At 37.9% G+C, this 22,013-nt stretch overlaps 4 protein-coding genes across 5 annotated transcripts in view; all 4 read right to left on the bottom strand.

Annotated features, from left to right (window-relative positions):
* ubqln1 (ubiquilin 1) overlaps positions 1-2,851 on the bottom strand; it is a 6,703-nt gene extending 3,852 nt beyond the window's left edge. Inside the window, exons 1-7 of the mRNA XM_015374277.1 lie at positions 2,720-2,851; positions 2,475-2,617; positions 1,123-1,244; positions 800-1,032; positions 602-727; positions 369-525; positions 125-246 (exon numbers count right to left, since the gene is read on the bottom strand). Of these exons, the coding sequence (XP_015229763.1) occupies positions 125-246; positions 369-525; positions 602-727; positions 800-1,032; positions 1,123-1,244; positions 2,475-2,617; positions 2,720-2,851 (1,035 nt within the window). The remainder of the gene's footprint in view (positions 1-124; positions 247-368; positions 526-601; positions 728-799; positions 1,033-1,122; positions 1,245-2,474; positions 2,618-2,719) is intronic.
* A 3,028-nt stretch (positions 2,852-5,879) lies between these two features.
* Positions 5,880-14,015, bottom strand: gkap1 (G kinase anchoring protein 1). 2 transcript variants are annotated; one of them, XM_015374262.1, is made up of 12 exons: positions 13,892-14,015; positions 13,318-13,592; positions 11,490-11,648; positions 11,206-11,283; positions 9,289-9,424; positions 9,106-9,128; positions 7,293-7,454; positions 7,067-7,153; positions 6,737-6,800; positions 6,578-6,648; positions 6,420-6,497; positions 5,880-6,332 (listed from the first exon to the last, which is right to left on the bottom strand). In XM_015374262.1, exons 2-12 carry the CDS (start codon positions 13,576-13,578, stop codon positions 6,291-6,293), a joined length of 1,161 nt encoding a protein of 386 aa, XP_015229748.1. In that variant the 5' UTR covers positions 13,579-13,592; positions 13,892-14,015; the 3' UTR covers positions 5,880-6,290. The 2 variants fall into 2 exon arrangements, with proteins under 2 accessions (XP_015229748.1, XP_015229749.1); XM_015374263.1 differs by having other exon boundaries at positions 13,860-13,980.
* LOC107084430 lies at positions 9,431-11,248 on the bottom strand. Its single transcript, XM_015374264.1, has 2 exons — positions 11,156-11,248; positions 9,431-10,260 (listed from the first exon to the last, which is right to left on the bottom strand). Exons 1-2 carry the CDS (start codon positions 11,168-11,170, stop codon positions 9,508-9,510), a joined length of 768 nt encoding a protein of 255 aa, XP_015229750.1. The 5' UTR covers positions 11,171-11,248; the 3' UTR covers positions 9,431-9,507.
* Positions 14,016-14,929: 914 nt separating the features above from the next.
* Positions 14,930-22,013, bottom strand: part of kif27 (kinesin family member 27) — a 9,665-nt gene continuing 2,581 nt past the window's right edge. Inside the window, exons 4-16 of the mRNA XM_015374276.1 lie at positions 21,691-22,011; positions 20,587-20,730; positions 20,317-20,493; positions 20,001-20,212; positions 19,028-19,146; positions 18,771-18,890; positions 18,364-18,554; positions 18,055-18,117; positions 17,773-17,943; positions 17,497-17,688; positions 17,150-17,377; positions 16,016-16,214; positions 14,930-15,913 (exon numbers count right to left, since the gene is read on the bottom strand). Of these exons, the coding sequence (XP_015229762.1) occupies positions 15,351-15,913; positions 16,016-16,214; positions 17,150-17,377; positions 17,497-17,688; positions 17,773-17,943; positions 18,055-18,117; positions 18,364-18,554; positions 18,771-18,890; positions 19,028-19,146; positions 20,001-20,212; positions 20,317-20,493; positions 20,587-20,730; positions 21,691-22,011 (2,700 nt within the window). The 3' untranslated portion in view covers positions 14,930-15,350. The remainder of the gene's footprint in view (positions 15,914-16,015; positions 16,215-17,149; positions 17,378-17,496; positions 17,689-17,772; positions 17,944-18,054; positions 18,118-18,363; positions 18,555-18,770; positions 18,891-19,027; positions 19,147-20,000; positions 20,213-20,316; positions 20,494-20,586; positions 20,731-21,690; positions 22,012-22,013) is intronic.

Genomic DNA, 22,013 nt, shown 5'->3' with positions numbered 1-22,013 from the left:
ACAAAATGAAATTTCATTTTGTGTACACTCTGTGTATACAAAATGACAATAAAAGCTGTCTAAGTCTAAGAATATATCCAGACCTTATCTCAGAGGGTTTACTTGCAATTTGAGGCTGCATCACCTGTGCAGTGACGTCAGGGTTCTGGCTCAGGCAATCCAATAGACTGCTGATGTACGGTCCAGACAGCAGAGTCTCCATCAGACCTGGGCTGGACGTGATCTCCTTCAGAAGCGACTGAATACCTGAAGGAGAAGGAAGGTTTGAAGTGGGATTAAAAACTACATTAATGTGCTTCTAATGAATCATACAAACTTGCTTATATTAAATGCATGATTTTTATGCATATGTTTTTTTTTTTTTTTACCTGCAGTAAAAGTACCCTGAATGTTTGAGCTGGGCGTATCAGTCATTTCTTTAAGGGGGTCTCTGGAGTCACTGGAGAGAGGTGATGCAGAACTGGTGTTTCCCTCTGGTCCCTGAGGACTTCCGAATGATGTAATTACCAGTGGAAACGTTGCTTTCTAAAAGAGGCACAAGAAGCAGACCTCTCAAAGGATAGATAAACTGTCTAAACATCATTACCTATTTGGTTTTTACCTGGGATATCTGCCAATTTGCATCTACTGTTTGAAGGACATCCGGATCAGCAGTGTTTTCATCATTGCCCTGCACCACATTTTCTAAAGCTCTGCCTGCAGTTTCCACAACGTCTTCCCCCGGACACTAACAAAAAAAAGTTTAAATGTGGAAAATAACAATCACTCACACAAATTCAAAACAAAAGCACTCACCCACCTGCATTATAACACCTGTGTTGTTCAACATGTCCTCCACCTCAGGGTGTGTTTTCAGGACCTGCTGAAACTGTGGATTACACAGATTGACCTCGTTTGTCAATTCAGGGCTGGAGGAGCAGTGGGGGTTCTGCACCATCTCTGGTTCACTCAGTGACTGTTCCTCCATTTGGCTCTGGGATGCAGTACAGAAACTCGATCTACTGTTTTCCAAACCAGCACTGCCCAGACCCTCTACCAAAAATTGAGAAAAAAGGAAAGAAAAGGCTTTAAAATAGACTTAAAACTCTAGAGAGTAGGAAAGGAGCTAATTAATGTTTTTACCCAGGAAACCCAGAGCACAGGGAGTTGGTGTTTGGATGGGATCAGGGTCAGGAACGGCTGTCACCTCTGACTGGACAGATTCTGAAGGTGGATCACCAGTCTGAGGGGGTGAAGACTCAGGCCTGACAGAGAACAACTTAGCTTAAAACCTGTGTTTAAAACATGCTGCATCATGCATTGCATTGAGTACAGAGTTTTTATATTTTTCTCTGAATCAGACAAAGAAATAGCTCATCCATCTTCATAATCGGAGTGACATGTTTTAGGATCCTTTCCTGATGAATTCCTGGAATCATTAATTCAGTGATGTCCCTGCTTGATTCAAAATGCATCTATTTTGTATGAGTTTGGATATGTTCCAGATTTCTAAATATTTAAATAGACAACACCAAGTAAGGTTTCGTATGGAAAAACGTAAATGTCCCAATTGTTTGAAAACCATCATTTGTATCACTTTATCTACACAGTAAATATCTCTGGTGTCAAAAATCAGTGTAAGAGTCTATGAACTCTATCAGAAGGTGGAAAATGTGTCCTATGGGCCCCAGTATTTGTTGAAAATATTCAGGGTTCATAAAGATTTTTTTTAGAAATGGAAAGCAGGCTTTATGGGAGAGACTCTCATGGCTGGAATAAGATTGCAGGAAACATAAGAAGAACTTTTTTCCGTAAATCATTCTCCAATAACTTAAAATGACGGTTCCTGTATAATCAATTTTCAGTATGGAGTTTTAAGATCTGTTTTGTATATTAATATACTGCACTGTATAGGACTGATTTTTTAGCTTGTTTTAAGATGCTAATATGTTGCTGAATAGTATTGATATTTATTTAATTTTGTTGTTCTTTATTTCTACAGATGAAAGATTTGCCTTCTCATGGCTAATTCCTCTATGTCCAGGAATATGCAATACATATGTATGCATGCCTTTGGATAATTTAATGCTACCTGATTTTTTTTTGTCATTTATTTGCTTAAGTATACAGAGATCCAAGTCATAGGGAATAAGATGTTATGCTCTGTCAATATCTACCAATAGCCATACTTCCACTTGCCCCTGTTATATTCAGGAAAATGAAAGGGTTTTATTGCTAAATTTAATTCGTTATTAAAATAACAAAAACATCTGAATGACTGTGAGATTTTAAATGGCATAAATGTAACAATTAGTATGATGGTTTGATGGTTTGATGCTTTGTCTCATTTTGCGTTTTATTGTGACTCTCCTGGTCCTCCATAGGAAACATCCTAGCCTTTGACCCGTTTTTATCTATACATTTGCAATCCAATAACTTTAATTACTATTCATACGTTAATCATCACCATGGAGTGCCCACTCTGTGGTCTGTACCGTCTGATTGTGCAGAGACTGACAGATCCTCTCTGTCCTTTTAAGTGACTCATCAGTTCTGACTCCCTAAGGACCCATCCAGAGTGGGTCAGCACCAGCTGCTCTGCTGGGACCCGCAGCTGCTCAGACAGACACAGCTTCAGCTATTCACACACAGAAAAACACACACACCTCAGCAGCTATATGGCATCTCAGTAAAACACTGTCAGAGAATAGATGTGAGGAAACCCACTCAGCCTACTGACCTGTTTGACAGTGCAGTCTCCTCTGAAGGTGAACACTCTGCTCTCTGGGACTCTTCTTAAAACAACCTGGGTTGTTTCAGACCTGTGAGGCTCATCAGTGCTTTCCCGTTTGTCTTTCCTTGTTGTTGACATCTTTGTAGGTGAGGGTAGAAGGATGTGGACCTGGAGCAGCTGTAGTGGAGGAGTGAGTGTGCTTGTATCTGGATGACTCTGCATAAAGTTGAGGACATGTGAGGCTGTAGGAGCTGCGCAGTCAGGGTACAGCCCATCCACATCCTTTCTCACGAATCCTAGCAGCCCATATTAAAGAGGTGTTAGCAGTTTCATTTTTCCAACTCTTATTGCAAAAAAATTGTGATGAAAAATCTCTTAAAAAATTAACCAGATGATTATTTGAATACATCCCAGTACTCTTATTATTTTTGTAAAAACAGAGAATATAATTTTGTTTACCTCAGATGTCACTCAAGAAAACTCTATTTTTTGTGTGTTTTCTTTAAGTCTACATTGATAGAAAACATTTCTGGGTTTTTCTGTGAAAGCTGCAATGCCACATTGTCAGACAGGACACTGTAAAAAAAATAAATAATAAAATAAAAAAAAAAAAGAATGAGAAAACTATCAATATCTTAGATTTCATCATTTTGAACTTCCTTTCATGAATGCACAATTTCATTTTGTGTTTAATTTGGGTAAATAATATAATTTCTGTTGGTCTATATAGTTAAAAGCATTGGTGCTTGTGGTTGCAGACTGAGAAAATGTTAAAAGTTGAAGGGATATAAATATTTTGCCAGGAATAATTCCAGTAATCCCATGGGAAATTTTGAGCTAAAGATATTTCTTTGTTTTATTTTTCTGATATTGTCAACTGGTATTTGTTTTTCTAAGTTTTATTTTTATTTAACCAATACATTGTTAAAAAGGAAAGCAGAATTTTTGTTTATCATAATATTTAGTTATCTTTTGTCTTACAAAACTAACTTGGTACCTATTTGTAAATGGTTTGTAAAGTTTTTGTAACCAGCTCTTAAATAATTGAATCATACATTTAACTGTCATATGATTTATTAGCAAACAAATTATGTTAAAACAAATATGTAAGGGCAAGATTTTTTGGAAACCATATATTTTGATTTCACATAAATCCCAATTTATGAGAATATTTTTCCTCAGAAAGACATTGTTCCGTGTGAGCTTTCATTTTGGGTTCTCAGTTATCGTTTGTTTTATTTTCTGTATTTTCAAGCTTTATATCATTTTTGAATTCTTAGTTTTAGTCTCTCTTGTTACATCTTTTCAGCATTTTTGCTATTATTTATTCCTTTGTCTAGTTTTAGTTAGTAATTCTTTCTCTTGTCCTTAGGTTGTTTTCTATGGCTTCAGTTATCTCCAGTCCCTTTTCTTATCCTCTAGTTTTCCCATTGATTATTCCTTATTTTGTAGTTATTAGTTTTATTCCCCTTTAGATGTATTTAAGTTATTTTCTAGTTACAGTTAAGCCATGGTTTTCCTGGTTACTCTTTGTTGCCCCCCGGTGCCCTTTTCCTTTCTTTCCTTGCACTTTAGCTCCTTTCTGAAGGCTTCTGTCGACACATACTCCCAATTAACTGATTACTCAACTTCCTTGTTCTGTCTCCCATTTATACTCCTCCTCTGCAGTCCCTCAGTGCTAGATTCTCCTCATTTCTTCTTATATGTTTCTCCTGAGCATCTCTAATTTTTGATTTCTGAAATCCCAGCCTGTGATTTCTGGATTGATGTATATTTGTACCATCTACGTCACCATTAAAACTGCAAAAAATAAAAATTAAAAATAAAAAAAAAAGAAAGCTGGAATTAGTAAGAAAGCCTGGACATTTCTGACCAATCAATGACCTCTAAGTTCAACAGGATCTTCTGCATATAAAGTAAAAATATATCAGTATTTTATTCCTTGAATGCCTAAACCCCCATTAAATGAGTGTGTAATAGATTTGATAAGATACAAGTCTTAACCTTATTTTGATCTTTAATTGCTACTATCCATTTTCTCTCCATCTTTGCTGTCGTAAAATAAAAGAAAGACCCTTAGGTTTCCCAGATCCAGGCAGAGTTCCACACAAAGACTTAACTGTTTTAGCAGAGGCTCTAAATATTAGCCTGATCTTAGTAAAGCCATGCAATAATTTAACTGAACAAAAACATCAACAAAAAAAACAAACTCCTGAGTCATTTTAGCTGCTCATCTCAGCAGGGTCAGGAGCCATCTTTCTTTGTGGCATGTGGACCAAATGCAATCATACTATGTTGGACACGTTTCACAGTAGACAGAAGCCTGCTTAGCCCCTTGAACCCTACGGACCCACCGGCGGGTCCAGCTGCTACGTGACCTCGTAATTTTACCAAACCCCCAGTATTGATGTAAAAAACATATTTGGCACAGTTTGGTGACATTTATGGATAAATGTGCCAAAATGGCCCCTCCGCCTAAGAAATTTCTCACGAATACCATTCTAAAATAAATATGATTCATCTGATTGAGTCCAAATTTGGTATATTTTTACACAACATTTAGATTTGAAAGTCTGTACTACTTTTTTGTGCTATAAATAATATTTTGGTAGTGTTTTGCAATGTTTATTTCAAAGAAAATTTTGGCGAGGTTCAAAAAATGCAAAATATTTTGTATTTTGTCCCTAATATTTCAGGCAGGGTCAAAGCTACAATGGTGCTGACACCAGAAAACCATTCTATGACATCTTACCTTTACAGACTTACCAAAAGTTTCTTCTTAAATCTAATCGCTTTGAGGCTATAAGTTATTTACTTTTGTGTGTTTTTGTCAGGCAGAAATTTATTTATACCCCCTTAGGGTGTAAGAGGTTAGTAACTGAGGATATGGCAGTTGGACCCAGAACAGTGAAGCCAGTTTTCACATCCAGAGGGAAAAGAAATGCAGCCACCAGCATGCATGATTGGTTCACCTGTATTTAATGTTCATACTGCTGAAATCTTTGAACTTCTCAATTTAACTCCCCTATTTGACTATTGGAGCTGATTAATGCTCACATTTCATCACCCCATCTTCACCCTGCAATGAATGGATATAAACGCTTCTCCTACCATGAAACATAGTCCAGTAACAACAATTCAATCACTGAAAAAGTATTTTATTTACTTCACAGTGTGCAAGGAAAAGAAACAACCATACATTTCAATCTGTCAATTTGGCATTAGAACCCTTGGAGAGAGAAAGAGGCACACAGCTTTAGGAGTGTTGGAGATACTGCTGCTCTGTGGAGCAGTTTCTGAACAGACTTTAAACTCCTTTCATTTAAAAAGCTGTAAATAAATACAACCAATAGCTTGGTTGTTCAATAGAGCATGCCATGTCTGGATGATATTCTATGTATTTAATAGGACATGCATGTTTACATACTGTCTAACTAAAAATAATTAGAACCCAAATTAGAGGAAAATAAAAACATGAAATAAAGAGAACTTAATGATTAGTGGTGTTTTATAACTAGTCAAATATTTTTGTTCATTCTTTTCCCCCTCCAGACAGTTGTTCTTCCCTCAGGAATCTTCATTGGTCCACCTCTGAGCCTTTCTTTCCTTTCCTGTTGCCCTGCAAAACAAAATAACATGACTTTAGAATGAAAGAAGACGTCATTTCACATATGATATGATAGAATATGATTATTTGTGCACTCACTTGATGTTTTGGTTGCTCTGACTGGAGCCCTTTCACTTTCGATCGTTCTTGTTCAAGAGCAGCATGTAATAATGTTACCTGAGTAGAAGCGTACGATTATTTACATCCACAGAAAAGTACAGCTGTTCAACGGAGCAACATTTATCTGCAGAGCAAACCTGTGATGACAGTTCTTCTTTGATGTGAAGCAGTTCTTCTACCTGCAGAAGAATTTCTGCTTTGTCTTTCACTGCAAAAACCACAAGGAGCAGATAATAAAACAGGAGACAGGAGAAGGAAGAAGAGAAATATGCATCTGGCTGCGCTGATAAACTCACTCTCCCCCTGTTGGAGCATCTTAAGGAGCTGGGCATTTCTTGCTTTCACCTCTTTGTATTTCACCTGCAATGTTAAGAAGGAAATACTTGGTTTGTGATGACTTTAAACTTTAGAGGCAAAACAACATAATTGTGCATAAGGTGTCTCAGATATTTAAACACTTTCAATCCGATTGGAAACTAAGCCCTATATTGTTTCAAATTACATCCACATTCAACACAAAAATAAAAACGCATAAAAACATTATAGATTAAGAAACAATTTCATGTAACAGTATGTCTGAAGCAAAAAACAAATAGCTGTTAGGGTTAGCTGTTTCTCCATCTAACCTCCCACTCCGAGATGGTCTTTTTTAGCTTCTTAATCTCCTGGTCCTTCTTCTCCAGCTCATATTTCAATTGTTCTGCCCGAGGATCCTAGAAAAAAAGAAAGAAAAAGAAGATAAACATTCACTCGTGTAATACTGAATAGGTGGAACATAAATATGCATGGTTTATTTCAAGGACACCATAATATCAGAGAAAGCATTTGTTTTGTTCCATTCTCTGCACTCACAGGTTCATGCTCTGTGGATGTGTTGACTTCTTGTCCCGGGCTGTTCACATACTGTTCAAGTCGCTTCTCCCTCTGGATAATCCGACTCACATCATCTTCCACTTTGTTGAAAAAGCGTTCCTCCTGTCCGACTCCTGGAGCCAAATTTGTCCCTCTGGTTTCCTGGGTAACAAATCAAGTGATAATTCTGTTTTATAATAAAAGTTTAGATAGAGATAAGGGTCACCTGGGAGGTACTGGGTGATGACCCAGGACCTAAACATTGAATGTAATCAATATATATCATAAAGCAACGTTTAACATAATGGTCCAAATAAAGAAATAGAAGCTTCTGTTTGTTTATTTGTGCTGAGAAGAAAGTTGTGATGGACATGAAACGCTGCACTGCATCGAGATTCCCCTAATGGTTTTAAGAAAACCCAAACTAAAGGGATTGGTTATAAATAAATATAACCAACAGATAGTCACAGAAAGAGTAAAAAGAAAAAAATCATGGTCAATGCAGGAGGAAATAGTTTATTATGGTGTATAACTAAAATAAACAGTAATCTCACAAAGAGACCCTACCTTGTTTTTGATGAACGGGCCTAATTTTACCCTCATACATACTCTGTATTGCTTTTATTTCACATTGTATTACCTTATTTTATACTTTTATTGTTTAAACTTTTTTAACATATTTAAAAAATACTTTACTGTGTATTAAGTTCAAATATGTCTGCAGTGTTCAGGCTTTAAATACAAAACCTGCAAAAATAAAACAGGTTTTAAGAAAATGACAGGATGGATCCTTTAGAGCAGAGGTCACGGATTAGCGGACCAGGGTCCGGATCCAGACCCAACCTGATTTAAAACATTTAGAAATTACTGCATGTTGTCCGACAACAGTGTCTAAACGTCATTTGCGTCGCTTCTCTTGTTTGTATGGTAAAGCCCTTCGGAGCGTCCGGCACCAGGCTGCACCTGATACAAATTAGCCGTGTCAGTCTGGGCTGCTGCTGCTAGCCACTTTTAGACAGAGCAGGCAAACCTGTGGCAAGCCGGGCAATCGGAAAGAAGGAGAAGACGATGAGAAAAAGAGCAGAGAAAGTGTGAACTGCTGGAAGAACAGCAGCGATCTGGTAAAAGAAAAGTGAAATGGCGAGCTCAAAGATGACTCTTTTGAGTATGTTTGGCTCAACCTGCAGCTGTGGAGCAGGATTCTCCATCATGAACATAATCAAAAACAAATATCTATCCAGGCTCAAAATGAGCACCTTGATATGTGCTTGAGAATGACTTTGACGCCTTTCAAACCCAGGTTTAAAAGCGATGCAGGGCAGCGTAAAGCCCACTGTTCTCATTAAGCCATAAAAAAGAAAGAAAAAAAAACTGAGTCAGGAAATTGTTTATATACCAAACTGAAGATTTTTGTTCTCTACTTCAAAAACAATTTAGATTTTAAAATGAACAAAAGTTCTTTTTTTATATATTTTTTATTTAAAAAGTCAATGTATAGCATGGATGCATAAACACCTGCTTTTTATTTCAATGTTAAAAGCTGTTTAAATCAATGGATTATAATTAAAAATGTCTCCGGATCTTCACTGGTTTAATTTTTTTACCCCTGCTTTAGAGGATGGCTCAGGGATTTAAGTGGGTATCTGGGGAAAAAACTAAATCTTTTAGGATGCTGTATGACCTAATAATCAGAGCATCTGATTAAAAGATGTGATTGAAATTGAACTAGTGGTTCAGACATTGTTAGTGATAATAGACAGATAAATAGATAAATACAAAGATAAATACAAGAAACAACAGATCCTTTGCTTACCTCTTGTTTTCTACTTAAATGCTCTGCAACAAAAGAACAAAACATAGAATTAAAAAAATTAAAAAAAAATCTAAAAGCTTTGAAAAAAAACAAATCTCTTGAGTTAATATATTTTTGTTGCACAAAAAAGATAGTTGCATGTTTGACAGCAAAGCAGTTCAACACAGGACCCGTCTCTCCTACCTGTGGTGCCTTCAGCCTGGAAGTCCTGCAGAGAAACTGTCTTTTTATCTTTTGCCTGCTGGTTTTTCTTCTTGTCCTTCTTCCCACCGCCCTCTTTTCCTCCTCTGGACTTTGGCGAAGCAGAGTTTGTGTTGCTCTGTGGGGAAAGAAAAGTACTAGTACCTCAGGGATTTATATCAGTAATTTGTGTTTAATACTGATCACAACAACAAAGTTTACTCAGCTGAATATAAATGACCAGTTTTTACATATCAAGGTTTTTGTTTTTTTAATAAACCACCATGTTTTATACTGTAGACGCATAAAGCTCCCCTGCAGGTGGGAGTTGAACACGGCCCTGACTGATGGTTCCACCAGACGTTCCCTCACTACTAGATTGGGTCTGCTGAGTTCCTCCTCTTCCAGCTCCACCAGGTGGTGATAGGTGGACAGCTCTGCCTCTCTCTTCACCCGAGTGTCCAAGACAAGCATTTGGTGCTCAGATGATACAATATAGATCATCAACCTCCAGCCTATGGTGTCCCAGTGCCAAGTGCAACGATTGACACCCTTGTGGCTGAACATGGCGTTCATTATAGACAATCCGTTACTTGCACAGAAGCCACCTCTCGGGTTCAGAGCTGGGGGTTCGTTCCAGCCGATTGAGCTCACAGAGGTGCCACTGTTTTTTCCTGCATGGGCATTGAATTCCTCCAGCACAATGATGGAACCCCTGTGAGGGACTTCAGCCAACAACCCCCAAGGATGCAAAGAAGACCTGGTTCTCTGTATCAACGATCGGCCAATGGGCCGAATTAACAGTGAGAGACCCCCCCACCCCCCTTCATGTGAAGGTAAAGAGATACAACCCTTTCCAACACAGACAGCTGAGTTGGTGGGAGACAGGCAGGCCAACTGCAGCCCTCCACCTGAACCTGCAGACCCCTCCAGAGTAGAGGAGACCCTAATTATTCCTAGCTGGTACTGCTTCACCTCTGTTTTTGCCATAAAGCCTTATTAGTGTGTGTGTGTACTGAATGAACCTGTTTCTGTTGTTCATATTCCAGTTTACTTAGAATCAAGGCNCAAGGTGACATTCCACATCCTCAGAGACAGTTTTAATGTCCGTGGATCAGGTCACCGATTGCTACCCAGTCCTCTCTGCACCAGTCCTTCGTGGCTCTATTCTGGCCAAACACCATTGTCTACTTCTTTTCTTCTTCCTTGTGTCAACAAGCTCTCCCACCTGAGCAGTGGGTAAATGTAGATGCTCCAGTTATAATTGGACTCTTGGCTGTTCCTCTGATGAATGCTCCTCTCCTTATGTGAAAGTCCATATCTTTAAAGGCCAACTGTTGTGCCGTTCTGATTTCACTTTCAGACAATGGCCTAATACAGAGCCCTCTGAGATGTTTACTGTTTGGGAATGTGTTTTACAACCCAATAATAACATGACATGTGTTGACTAATGTAGCATACCTCTGTGGCCTTCACGGGACAGATAACTTCCAAAGACAGGTTTTTTGTGCTGGATTTTCCTTCAAGGTTTTTCTTTTTGAATAAATATCGATAACTATGAGAACTTTTCCTTCTACTCTACATTTTTGTGTGACTCAGTGTCACGTGTCCCCACTTACGAAGTTTGTAGTTTCGATACAAAAGTGTGTAGCACTTCCAGGAAAAAGCATAATAATTAAAAGGGATGACAACATTTTAATGCAGGTGGGATTTAGGCAAACAGAGAGATTTCCTCTGGATAATCTACTGCCTTCATATCAACATTTCACTACTAAGTCTTCAATACAACAACAACACACATGCATCATTATATTAGCTTTCAAATAGCAGTTATACATGTCTCTAAATCTTTAATCTGGAAAATCTACACCTCTGTTTTTGCCATAAAGCCTTATTAGTGTGTGTGTGTACTGAATGAACCTGTTTCTGTTGTTCATATTCCAGTTTACTTAGAATCAAGGCCTTTTCCAAATCTGCCTCATACAGCTCTGTGGTGATCTATAAAGAAAAGAAAAAGGGAGTTAGGTAAATAGTATTTTTTTGAAAAAGAATCTTAGCTCTTTGTGATGCAAATATCCAGGACAAGTATCCTTTATTCCCAATTGTTTTAATTTTGTTAAAACAATTAAAAGGCATTCCATTTTTCACTGCTGAAGATAATCGGCAAATGACCTCGGAAAAAGTTTTAGAACATTTTCACTAACCTGTTCGTCTCTCTGTTTCCACTGTTGCCACCCCTCTGAAGGTATACTGTGGTCCCCTAAAGCCGGGTTAAGGAGCTCACTTGCTATTCCTGACAGCGTCATGGAAGGCGGAGGGGCAGAGGACTTCTGAGGAATCTTCTTAAAGGCCAGATTGCGCAGCTAAAAGAGGGAAGAAAAATATCCAAACATTTCATGAGTTGAAAGCAAAATGTTGCGAATAATGGAAATAGAACAAGCAAGGTACATTAAGAGGAATTGAGCACAATAAAACAAAAAAGGGGATGGAAACATTAGAATGACCCTGACCATGGGCACCTGAATATCTTATATAATGTGTGTATAAATGTGCATTTCAGATTTACTGTCAAAGTTTAGAGCAGCTTATGAACCTTAGGAACATGATCATCGTTTGTTTCACTTATTAACTGCAAAGAAATCTTTAAAAAAATTGGATTAGTTCGTCATCTCTTCTTTCCCCAACACTTGACTTTATCTAGAAATGCAACTATGGAAATAGCAGAACTCCTGCTTTTACTGTTGGCACTGAGAAAAAATAAATACAGACACCCCGTGATTTCCAGAAGTCCAACATATTTGGACATGTATATGTTTGGTGTCTGTTTTATTAATACTTAAAAATTAAAATAATGTATTTAAAAACAAATCTAGGATAAATCCATCTCAAGTGTGAAAAAATAAAATTCTTGTTAGTTTAGGAAATTGAAGAGGTCACAACCAGACATTCCACTGTACATAGAACCAAGGTACATTAAGTACAATATCCAAAATACAACTAACTGGCTCAGGTCTGGCTGTCTGAGGAATTGTGCACTAAAGGTGAAAAACAAAATGTTAAAGGAAGCTTCTTAAATCCCTAGAATGTAATTGTGAGGCCTAAAGCAGACTCTAGCCACAATGGAAGTGGATATGGAAGCAAATGCATGTAGAATCAAGATGGAAACTCTGGATCCATCAACCAAAAGAAATATCTAGAATAATGTTTTTAGGACAAGAAAAAAGTTCAAATTGAATTATTTGGACACCAAAAGACAAGAAAATGATTTTTTTTTTTGTTTGTTTTTTTGTTTGTTTGAAAATACAGCATTTCATGAAATGGAACCGCATTCCAACTGTGAACTACAGAGGTTGTAATGGTTTTTGGGATATATTCCTCATGACAGAATCCAGCAATTTTTCAGTGTGTTAAAGGAGGATTGAGGAAAATCTGATGCAGGACTGGGCTCTATAACAGAGCAATGACCAAAACATACCAGCAAATCACCTGAGGACTCGCTGTGGATTAAAATTAAATGTGGATCTTATTGGAAGCTGTGCAGTGACTGAATGCTGAAAAAAGATGATGACAAAATGCATTTCATTCAGGTTAATTCAGCCAATAGTGCAAAGACTGGCTTAGGGTGTGACACCTTGTCGTACTGTTAGAATTAGTTTGATCCAGTGAGGCTGTTCGCTATCAGAGTTTATCTGCAAATAAATCACATCCTTCTAAAAATAAAAACATTTAAGATTAAGGAGAGCTTTCCTTTAGAAACAACTAAATATTTAATTGCGCGTCCTTATTTTATTCCCTGTGGTTGTATGTTCTCTATCAGTAGTGATATTGTGATTTGAATATTTGATAAACATAACTAAAAAAAACAATTATAAGCATTTGCTGTGACAATGACGCACTTTTATCTTTAAGTGAGGCAGAATAGTTTCACTTATGGTAAAATGAAACAAGGACCAGGGTTGGAACCAGGCAGCTGCTCAGAACAGATCAAGAAGCAGGAGGATGAGCTGCAGATGTTTCTCCTCCTTATCTCACCTCATTTGCCTCACTCTGCTGCTGCTCCTTCTTCTTCTTCTTCTTGTCTTTCTTCTTGTCGCTGCCCTGGGCTCCTTTCCCCCCTGATCCTGTGCTCGCCCCTGCTTTCCTCTGCCTGGGCTTCCCGGAGGAAGAGTCCCTACCGGCTTTGGTGTTGGGCTTCCCTGTCTCCGAGGTGTCGGAGTCCGAATCCGAGTCAATCTGGAGCAGGGCGAACCGAGAGGCGGTGGTGGGGACAGTGATCATTGCAGACGATGTCATCTCTTAACGGGAAACTAAAAAAAAATCACAATAATTGGTTCATTAAAATAACTCTGAACGTATAATGTTTATATTTCTGGTAAGCTGACAGGCAGCCCTTATAACCTATAGTTTTATTTGCAACTGAAGCAAATACCGTGTTGAAAATTACAGTTATTTTCTTCAACTCTGCCTTAGCGGACAACAATCTGCTGGTGGAAAGCAGCAGCGACACAGCCGAGCTAGCAGGTTTTTGTTAGCGCACTAACAAGTGTAAAAACTCGGTAAAAACCTTTCCACACTTGGGCTAGCCCTTTGTTGGTGTTTCACTCACATAGCTGTGTTGTAGAAACAACGGAGATAAGAGAAGTTGGTTTAAAGTAGTTCTGTTTGATTCTTCAGGGGAACTGAGCTGCAGTTGGTTGTGCTACCAGCGATTGTCTCACTCGGTACGGAAGCCCGGTTAGGACAAACAGGGCGAATCTACATTAACTGCTGGCTCTTCTGGTTACATGTTTACGCAAGATGATAAGGGCCACTGAAAAGAAGAAGAAGAAGAAAAAAAAGTTAACTCATTTTAAAATTTTATTTCAGGATAATATGAGAAAAAAGTCAGAATTCTGACCTTAACCTCAGAATTCTGACATTAAATCTCAGAATTTTGACTTTAAAAATCAGAATTCTGACTTTAAATCTCAGAATTCTGACTTTTTTCTCAGAATTCTGACTTGAATCTCAGAATTGTGGATCTTAATGAAGATGGGTTACATGAAGGAAGCTTCACTGACAAAGAGTTTCTGGGAGGGCCAGTGACACATTGGTGGAAAATGACCAAATTATGCAACGTTTTACATGCCGAGGGGTTCCTGGTGATGCTATTTCATTAATGGAGGAGCAGAAGGTAATTAAAACAAGAGAGCTAGTCTCTAAAACAGACATGGCTACAGCTCGATGGTAACAGCCTAACAGAAAAAAGTCAGAATTCTGAGAAAAAAGTCAGAATTCTGAGATTAAAGCCAGAATTCTCAGAAAAAAGTCAAAATTCTGAGAATAAAGTCAGAATTCTGAGAAAAAAAAATCAGAATTCTGAGATTAAAGTCAGAATTCTGACTTTTTTCCCATATTAAACTGAAATAATATTTAAGAATCGATTAACTTTTTTATTTTTTCAGTAGCCCTAATCGTCTTCCGTACATTTTCTTTTTAGCCATTGACGATAGAAAAATCGACCCATTTTATTATTATTATGTACTATGTATGCTGGGAGGAATGAGATGAAGTCACACAAGAGATAAAACAGTTTGTTTCATACAGATTTTATTAACTTAATAATTAATGATTACCATCAATGTATACATTTATATTACACCTACAAAAAGAAAAGAGCTACTTATATAATAAAATGGAACAAAAAAAAATTGTATGGATCTATGAGATTAGCAACTGTACAAAGACAGTACAATAAGATGATAGGTATAAATCTGAGAAGTGCAGACTTTTATATTGTTGATTTAATTTAATGCACTTAGAAATTTTGGACAAGAGCTTATAATTTTGCCTCCCAAATACAAGAGCAAATAAATAATTTGAAAAATATAACAACTTTAACTTTCATATGAACCCAACCAGTAAAACACCTTCTTATTATTTAACAAAGAAATTTGCAACAACTTACCAAAAACATATCTATTTTCTAGTGCTTTTTTGATCAATCGGCTAAATAAACAGAACCTTTTGATATTATCCTCTTCAAATCTGCAACAAACATTTTCTAAATGGAAAATAAAGCAGAATCACATTTTTCTAGGCACTTCTATTGAGTCCTCCATCATAGACTCACAGCTTGAATTAGCGTCGGAGTGGCACCACTTAGTGGCAGAACTTCTGAGCTGCAGGTCAGCAGAAGGAATCTCTCTTAAATCTCTGCGACACAATCTGACAGGCGTCAGCTCTAAACTCTTCTCAGACTGACCTCTAGAACTCCTTTCATGGGAATGACTGTGTTCAGAGGTTTTTCTCTTTGGGGATGCTTGGATGACTGAAGGTGATGATGTAAGTGCTTTTGCCTCTGCTTGCTCAGTTGAGATTTTTGTGTATGTGGATAAAATGTGTGTCATCTTTCCCTCCTCACCACAGTTTGCTTTAGGGTTTTCCACACTCAACGGTGTAAGAATGTCCTGCCTCTGTGTGCTCTCTTGATTGTGTTGGTACTGATTGTCAGTGTAAGGAGAATCATTGAGAAGTTCTTTAAGCTTCTTTTTCAGCTGACGACTGGAGCTTTTGTAGAAAAACAGCTCTTTCTCCAGATGATGGATTCTGTCTTGTATTGATTGTGGTACCTCTCTTGATGCCTCCTCTAGATAAACAGAAAGACATACACAGGAGAAAAAAAAAAACAAAACAATAAAAAAGTAGATGTCACATAAAGTATCAAGAGGCGGCTCATCACAATCTTCACCTTTAAGTTTCTGTAGTAGCAGCTGAATGTTGTTTTGGTGGTCTCTGTGTTGTTGGGTAAGCCTGCGGTCTGTGTCTAAGGCCAAACGCTGCATGGCTGCCCCCATCTCCTTCATCGCTGCCTCCTGCTCTCCGGCTTGAAGCTCCAACTCTTCGCACTGCAAACGTAAATGGCGCTCTGCCTCTCGAAGAGAGACTACCTGCAGTTAATAAAAAATATGAGGGAATAGTATGTATTTTCATTATATATAAATTTAAAAGCTCAAAGAAACACAGTCATCTCACAGGAAGGGGCAGGAATTAACAGGATCTTCCCAAAAAGTTTTAACTTCACTTAAAATGACTAATCAAGAACATTTTCATTACAAGGCTTACATCATATTAAGATATATCTTAAGTTTTTACATTTCTTACATTAATATGTTCTGTGATGGTGCCCTGGGTAAAGATTTACCCAGGGCACTTATTTGGATTCACCATTGTGAGGCAACAGCAAGCCTCTCAATCAACATTCAGCATGACCCCATATATATCTATATGAAATCTGGCTCCGCTGTGCGGCCTTGGGAGGCTATATATTCTAAACTCCTCTTGGATATTATGTAAACATGACACTCTGCTCCCTCTGCCTGCTCACTTCCCTGAGGACATCTGTGAATCTGCTCTCTGAGCACTGGGGTTGATGAACATTAAATTACATACTATCAAGGACATTGGGTTGCTTTTTTGTGCTGAGGTTTTTTTGCCATCTTAGATTGTATCCTGCTAAATATAAAATGTTAAATATGATTTTTTTTGCCCTCCTCTTACCTATTGTGGTTCTTTTTTTTCTTACCTGATCTAAGGGAAGCGCCTTTAACAGCACCAAGGCCTTGGACATCGCATTTTTTGGGATCAGTTTTTTTTTTTATTGAATTGAGTAAAATATTTAAATACTAATACAACCTAATTTGAAAATTCCCCTCACATACTGCAGGCATTTATATATTTAACTCACCAAATATCAGTTACTCAACAAAGACACTGTTAATTAACTACTATCTTTAGCCTAAAACTTGCAGAAAACCTTAATGTCTTACACATTTTACATATCCGTATAATTCGATATTTAAAAAAGTAATGAACATCCTCTTGCCTTGTTGAAATATTTCATCAACAGCTCTGTGGCCTCAGGTAATGAGAGTTCCTTCAGCTTCCTAGAAATTTCACAGAGTTGAGCAGGTTCAGAGCCTTTGGACTCATACAGATGAGAGTTTCTGACTAACAAGTGCTTCTGCCGGTCCTGGATGGAGTTGCTTTTAAATTCAAGAACTGCATCTAGTGCCTCCACAGCTTCCTGCAGCTGGAGAAGGGAATGCTCCTCCTGCAAGACCAGCATAAAGCAAACAAATAAACAGTTATATGTTTAGCATAGAGAAAAATAATAACTGGGCAGACATATCGAGCACATATTAACACACAATGTAAGATGTAATTTCCTACCTCCATGGTGAGCACCCTGTTGTCCCTCAGTTGAGCTTCCAAAGTATCCCTTTTCATCTTAAGCATGTCCCTGTCTTTTTCCAGTTCCCTGATTGTAACTCCTTCGGTCTTTCTTATACTGCTCTTGCCCTTAAGCTGCTCTTCCACAGACTCCAGTTCAACAGACACGTGCAGCAAGTCTTGACTCAAAGCCTATACGTTTTTTAAAAATTAGTACCAAATCTTGCTTTGGAAACACATGTTTAGAAATGCATTCAGCAGCAAACAGTAGCTGACCTGACTGGACTGCAGCACCTTGACCTGGAGTCTGTTTTTTAGTTGCAGGATCTCCTCCCTGTGCTGCAGGATCTCCTCTTTTCTCTCCAGCTCTTCTTCCAGCTCCTGCAGCTCTGCTCTCTGCTGAATGACCTGTTCTTCTTCTTTTTCAAGCCAGCTGGTGTCCAGCAGCTACAATGCATGATGAAATGAGAGAAATATGACAAAAGAAAAAGATACACTTTTCTTGAACCACAACTCAAGATAACTGTGTTAATGACAAATAATGTTTGAATACTTTACCACTCTGTCTGATGCTTCCTGGTGAAAGCCTTTAGGGTTATTTGAACTCTTTGGACTTTGTCCCTGTTCACAAGACCCAAAAAACATATCAATAACAAAAAATTATAATCATTTCAAACTGAATGTTGGCTGCACAAATAAAGAAATTTGGAAATTTAAATTATGTGCAACTGTGGTCCATGGTAAGTAAATCAAACTATAAAACATAATGTACATGAAAGCTCATGCAGTACAGGAATGGCTCACCTAATCAATGGACAATCACCAAAAATTCTGATTAAAAAATGTTATAAACCTCATCTCATTGACCTTATTTTGTTGGAGTTTTTTGTTGCTGTCCACAGTCTCGCCCAGCTCCCTGAGGCTGCTCTGAAGCTTTGCTCTCTCCCGCCTCATGCTCTGTAGGCTGTGGTACACCTCAGCTCGGATCTGCTGGCTCTGAATGGACAGTCTTTTCAACACGTCCCCTTCCGCTGCTCCCACTGTTTGGGTTTCCCTTGCTGTTTAAGGGAAACAATCTTGTTGAGTTTTCAGGCATTTCATGTTATAATACTGACAAAATTCTCTGAACTAAAAAAAAAAAACATGAAAATGTGATGCAGTTCAGTTTATTTCCTGTCAGTGTATTTAGGTCAGTGCTATTCTGATTTTATTCCAAACCTAGACTTAATTATTATAATTTTCTGCATACAGGACTAAGAAATATGTAAAAGTACCAGTTTTCTCTAGTTCTTTGATGAGGTCTTCCTTCATGCGGATGTTGATGGTGAGTGCATGGATTCTCCGTTCAGCATTGATGGTTCTTCTAACTTCCTTTGTTTGGTTTTCTTTAGTGTCTGAAACGTTAAGAGAAAGAAACAGCTTCTTGGTACAGTTTATGTCAACCCAATGCTTAAGAAGAGATAACAGGATGTGCTAAATAAAAAAAATGCATTAAATAAAGTATCTAAAGTTAAAAACAAACAATGGATACCTTTGTCCTGAACAGACTCCTGTACAGCCGTGTTTCCATTAGATTGTTTCAGTCCAGAACTTTGGGGTTTCAGCAGTGGGTTCTTTTCCCAGTTTGTCCATGTTAGATTTAAAGGATGTCTAAAGGAAAGATTATTTTGTATTAGAAATGTAATATTAACATGATACTACTCTATTTTGGCTTTATGTGGTAAAATGTTATGAATAAAGCAGAATAAAACCAGCTTACACCACCCTCTACAGGTGTGGAGGGTGGTATAAGCTGGGGTTAATAGTACCAACAGTTGCTACCCTCGGGCTTTGTGTAAACCTTCATTCAGATGGAAAGCGGTGAATGACATCCTTTAAGTCCAGCTGACTGGCCCAAATCGGAATTACCGTAGAACCAAAATATACATTCATACATTTTCAAAGCATTGTCACTTATAGATTGATTATTCTTAAAAAAAATAAAAAATAAAAATCAATAGATAACTTATTTCCAAAAGCATTTTCCTCTTCAGTGTCCAAATTCCTTTATCAGATATTTTATGAAAGCAAAAATAATTTAAATAGCAAACCATGAAAACTGTGTTACCATCCCTATTAGGGCGGCTCCACATTAGAAAGGCTTGTTGATTATTTCAATGATTATATTGACTGTTACTTCCTAACATTTTCCACGTCTCTCTCTTTTCCATTAACACACTGTCCCCTCCTCTTTCCTTGAGACTTCTATCAGTAAGTGGTCGTAGAGTATTAATAGACTGCTCCTGTCATAAAACACTGCATCTAGTTACTCCATGGGATCGCAATTTTTGCACACATTAATACTGCAATAACTGCTCCTTGACATATCTGCTTTAGCACCACTTATCCTATAAAGAAGCCCACTTTTTCACCCTTCAGCCCAAAGTGTAATTGCTGTCACTATAATCATTTTTTATACTTTCATAATAAACTATAAAAAAAGTATTTTCAGTAAATGTTCTGACCTAAATTCCTCTTTGCTCACAGATCTCTCCATTCCCATGGTTTTCTCCTCCTCATAATTATTTTGAGTTATTTCTTGGCTTTCTCTCCACTGAGTCCTGAATGGGCAATAGATTTCATCTTTCTCCTCCATCTCAGCCAGCAGTAGACGGCCCCGCATCTTAAAAGCTGCCATCACCCTCTCCAGTGAGCAGGCTGGTGGACTTGAGTGAATCTACAAACACAGACAACCAGACAAAAATACCTGCAGATATAGATAGAATAAAAACAACAGATAAAAAAAGAAAGCCCATATTAGTTTAGAGGGAAATGCAATACCTTCCTGGACTGCTTGTGCAGAGAGCTGTGTCCAGTTATAGGGACACAGTGGGGTCTTGCACATGAGCACCCAGAGGGCCTTGCTTCTCCAGCTGTTCCGGGGCTCGTCCCATGAACATCCATGAGGTCGCTGTGAAGGCGATCAATCTCAGTCTGCTTATTCAGCAGTTGCTCTCTCTGAAAACAAAAAAAAACATATTATATTCATACATATGTAAATGAAGCAACAACTTCAAAATGGCCATTTAACTTTCTGATCCTTCTTCTTACCTGAATCTGAGACGCTTTCTTCTCTTTCTCTAAGGCTAAAAGTTGGAGTTGCTTTTCTTCCAGTAATTTCTCAACTTCTTTTTGAACCTGTCTCAGTTCTTCCTCTTTTTGCTCCAAAATATATTCTTTCTCTTTCAGGGTTTTCTATAGATGATGGAAAGAAAAAACAGAAACAGACAAAAACTATAAGCTTTTAAAATTATCTGATTTCTTTTTTTTTTTCTTATCCAGTGGCTGTCTTTTTGATCAATTCAATTTTTTCCTTTTTTTACTATTTATTATAACCCTACAAATCTCAGCAGCTCCCTCTGGTTGCATACAAAGGTCTTATGATTACATAATTTAGTCGTCTTATCTCATTATAATACAGTATGTGATTTGCTTTGATTTGCTCTATTTGATACTAAACAAAGCACTTTGCATGTATTTACCATAACCCAACCACATGGCTGAGGGTACAATATCGTGCATAATGTGTAAACAAGGTAGAACCACATATTATATATCAATGGGAGATGCAGTGAAGCAGAGCTAGTCAGCAATGCTGAGTGGAGGTGAGACAAGAAAATGGAAAAGTTTAAGATCAAGTGAGCAAAAGAGCACAAACAAAATAATACTTGGTGCTATGAAGGACAAGGCACGAGTAGTATTCAGAAAATAATATGAAGGCTGTTTTTTACTGAAGCGGGAGCTAAAACTGCAGCAGCATTCAGATTTCCCTGTCAAGCTGATGAATTCATGGGTAGACAGCTTTACTAATGCGGATGATATCGATAGCAATGCTATAATTAGGCTACTGGTAAGAGTGACAAAAACATTGGTATGGTATGTAACGCATAGAATGCTTGCTGTAATTCAAGATTCCACTTTGCTAGGCAGTAATATAAGCTGCAGGCGGATGGTGGCTGTTTACAACAATGTTTATATCTGCTGATTGGCCGGTTTAGTCTCTGGAAGGACTAAGTAAACACTAGAAGGATTAATGCTTGTTGTTTTTTTGTATTCTTTTTTTATAACAGTTCATGACAAGGCACCTTTTGAAAATATTTTTTCAATGAACACATAACTTTTAATGTGGCTAACTGAATACCGTTTTCTTTTCACCTGACACTTGTAGAGTTCTTCTCTCAGTTCTGAATGGGTTAAGTTGAGAGTTTGGTCTCCAATCCCCTCTGAACTATTGTCTGCTGGATGTGACTGACCCACAGCTGCCAGTCTCTCCTGCCAGTCTTGCAGTTTCTGCCTGAATAGATCAGTTGGAGATGCCTCTGAGATTTCTGCAAGCAAAGTTGCAGCTTCCCTTGTCAAGAGGAGATACTGTGCAGCTGTGTCTTGCTTCAGCCTCTCATCCAGTACAGGTACGCTAACCTGTTTCAAGCCATCTCCACCACTTGTTTTCTCCTTTTCCATTTCCTCCATGTCCTTCT

The sequence above is a fragment of the Cyprinodon variegatus genome, unplaced genomic scaffold (assembly GCF_000732505.1).
Source record: "Cyprinodon variegatus isolate N-32 unplaced genomic scaffold, C_variegatus-1.0 Scaffold100, whole genome shotgun sequence".
Lineage (NCBI taxonomy): Eukaryota > Metazoa > Chordata > Actinopteri > Cyprinodontiformes > Cyprinodontidae > Cyprinodon > Cyprinodon variegatus.
This window is presented reverse-complemented; position numbering and strand designations above follow the sequence as displayed.

What these genes read in the sequence shown, in the direction of transcription:
- gkap1 (XM_015374262.1), bottom strand. Translation starts at nt 13,578, where the DNA reads ATGACATCGTCTGCAATGATCACTGTCCCCACCACCGCCTCTCGGTTC. An exon ending in ATTTAAGTAGAAAACAAGAG is followed by an intron (nt 7,455 to 9,105) that starts GTAAGCAAAGGA and finishes TTTGTTACCCAG; the next exon opens with GAAACCAGAGGGACAAATTT. An exon ending in AGACCATCTCGGAGTGGGAG is followed by an intron (nt 6,801 to 7,066) that starts GTTAGATGGAGA and finishes TTAACATTGCAG; the next exon opens with GTGAAATACAAAGAGGTGAA.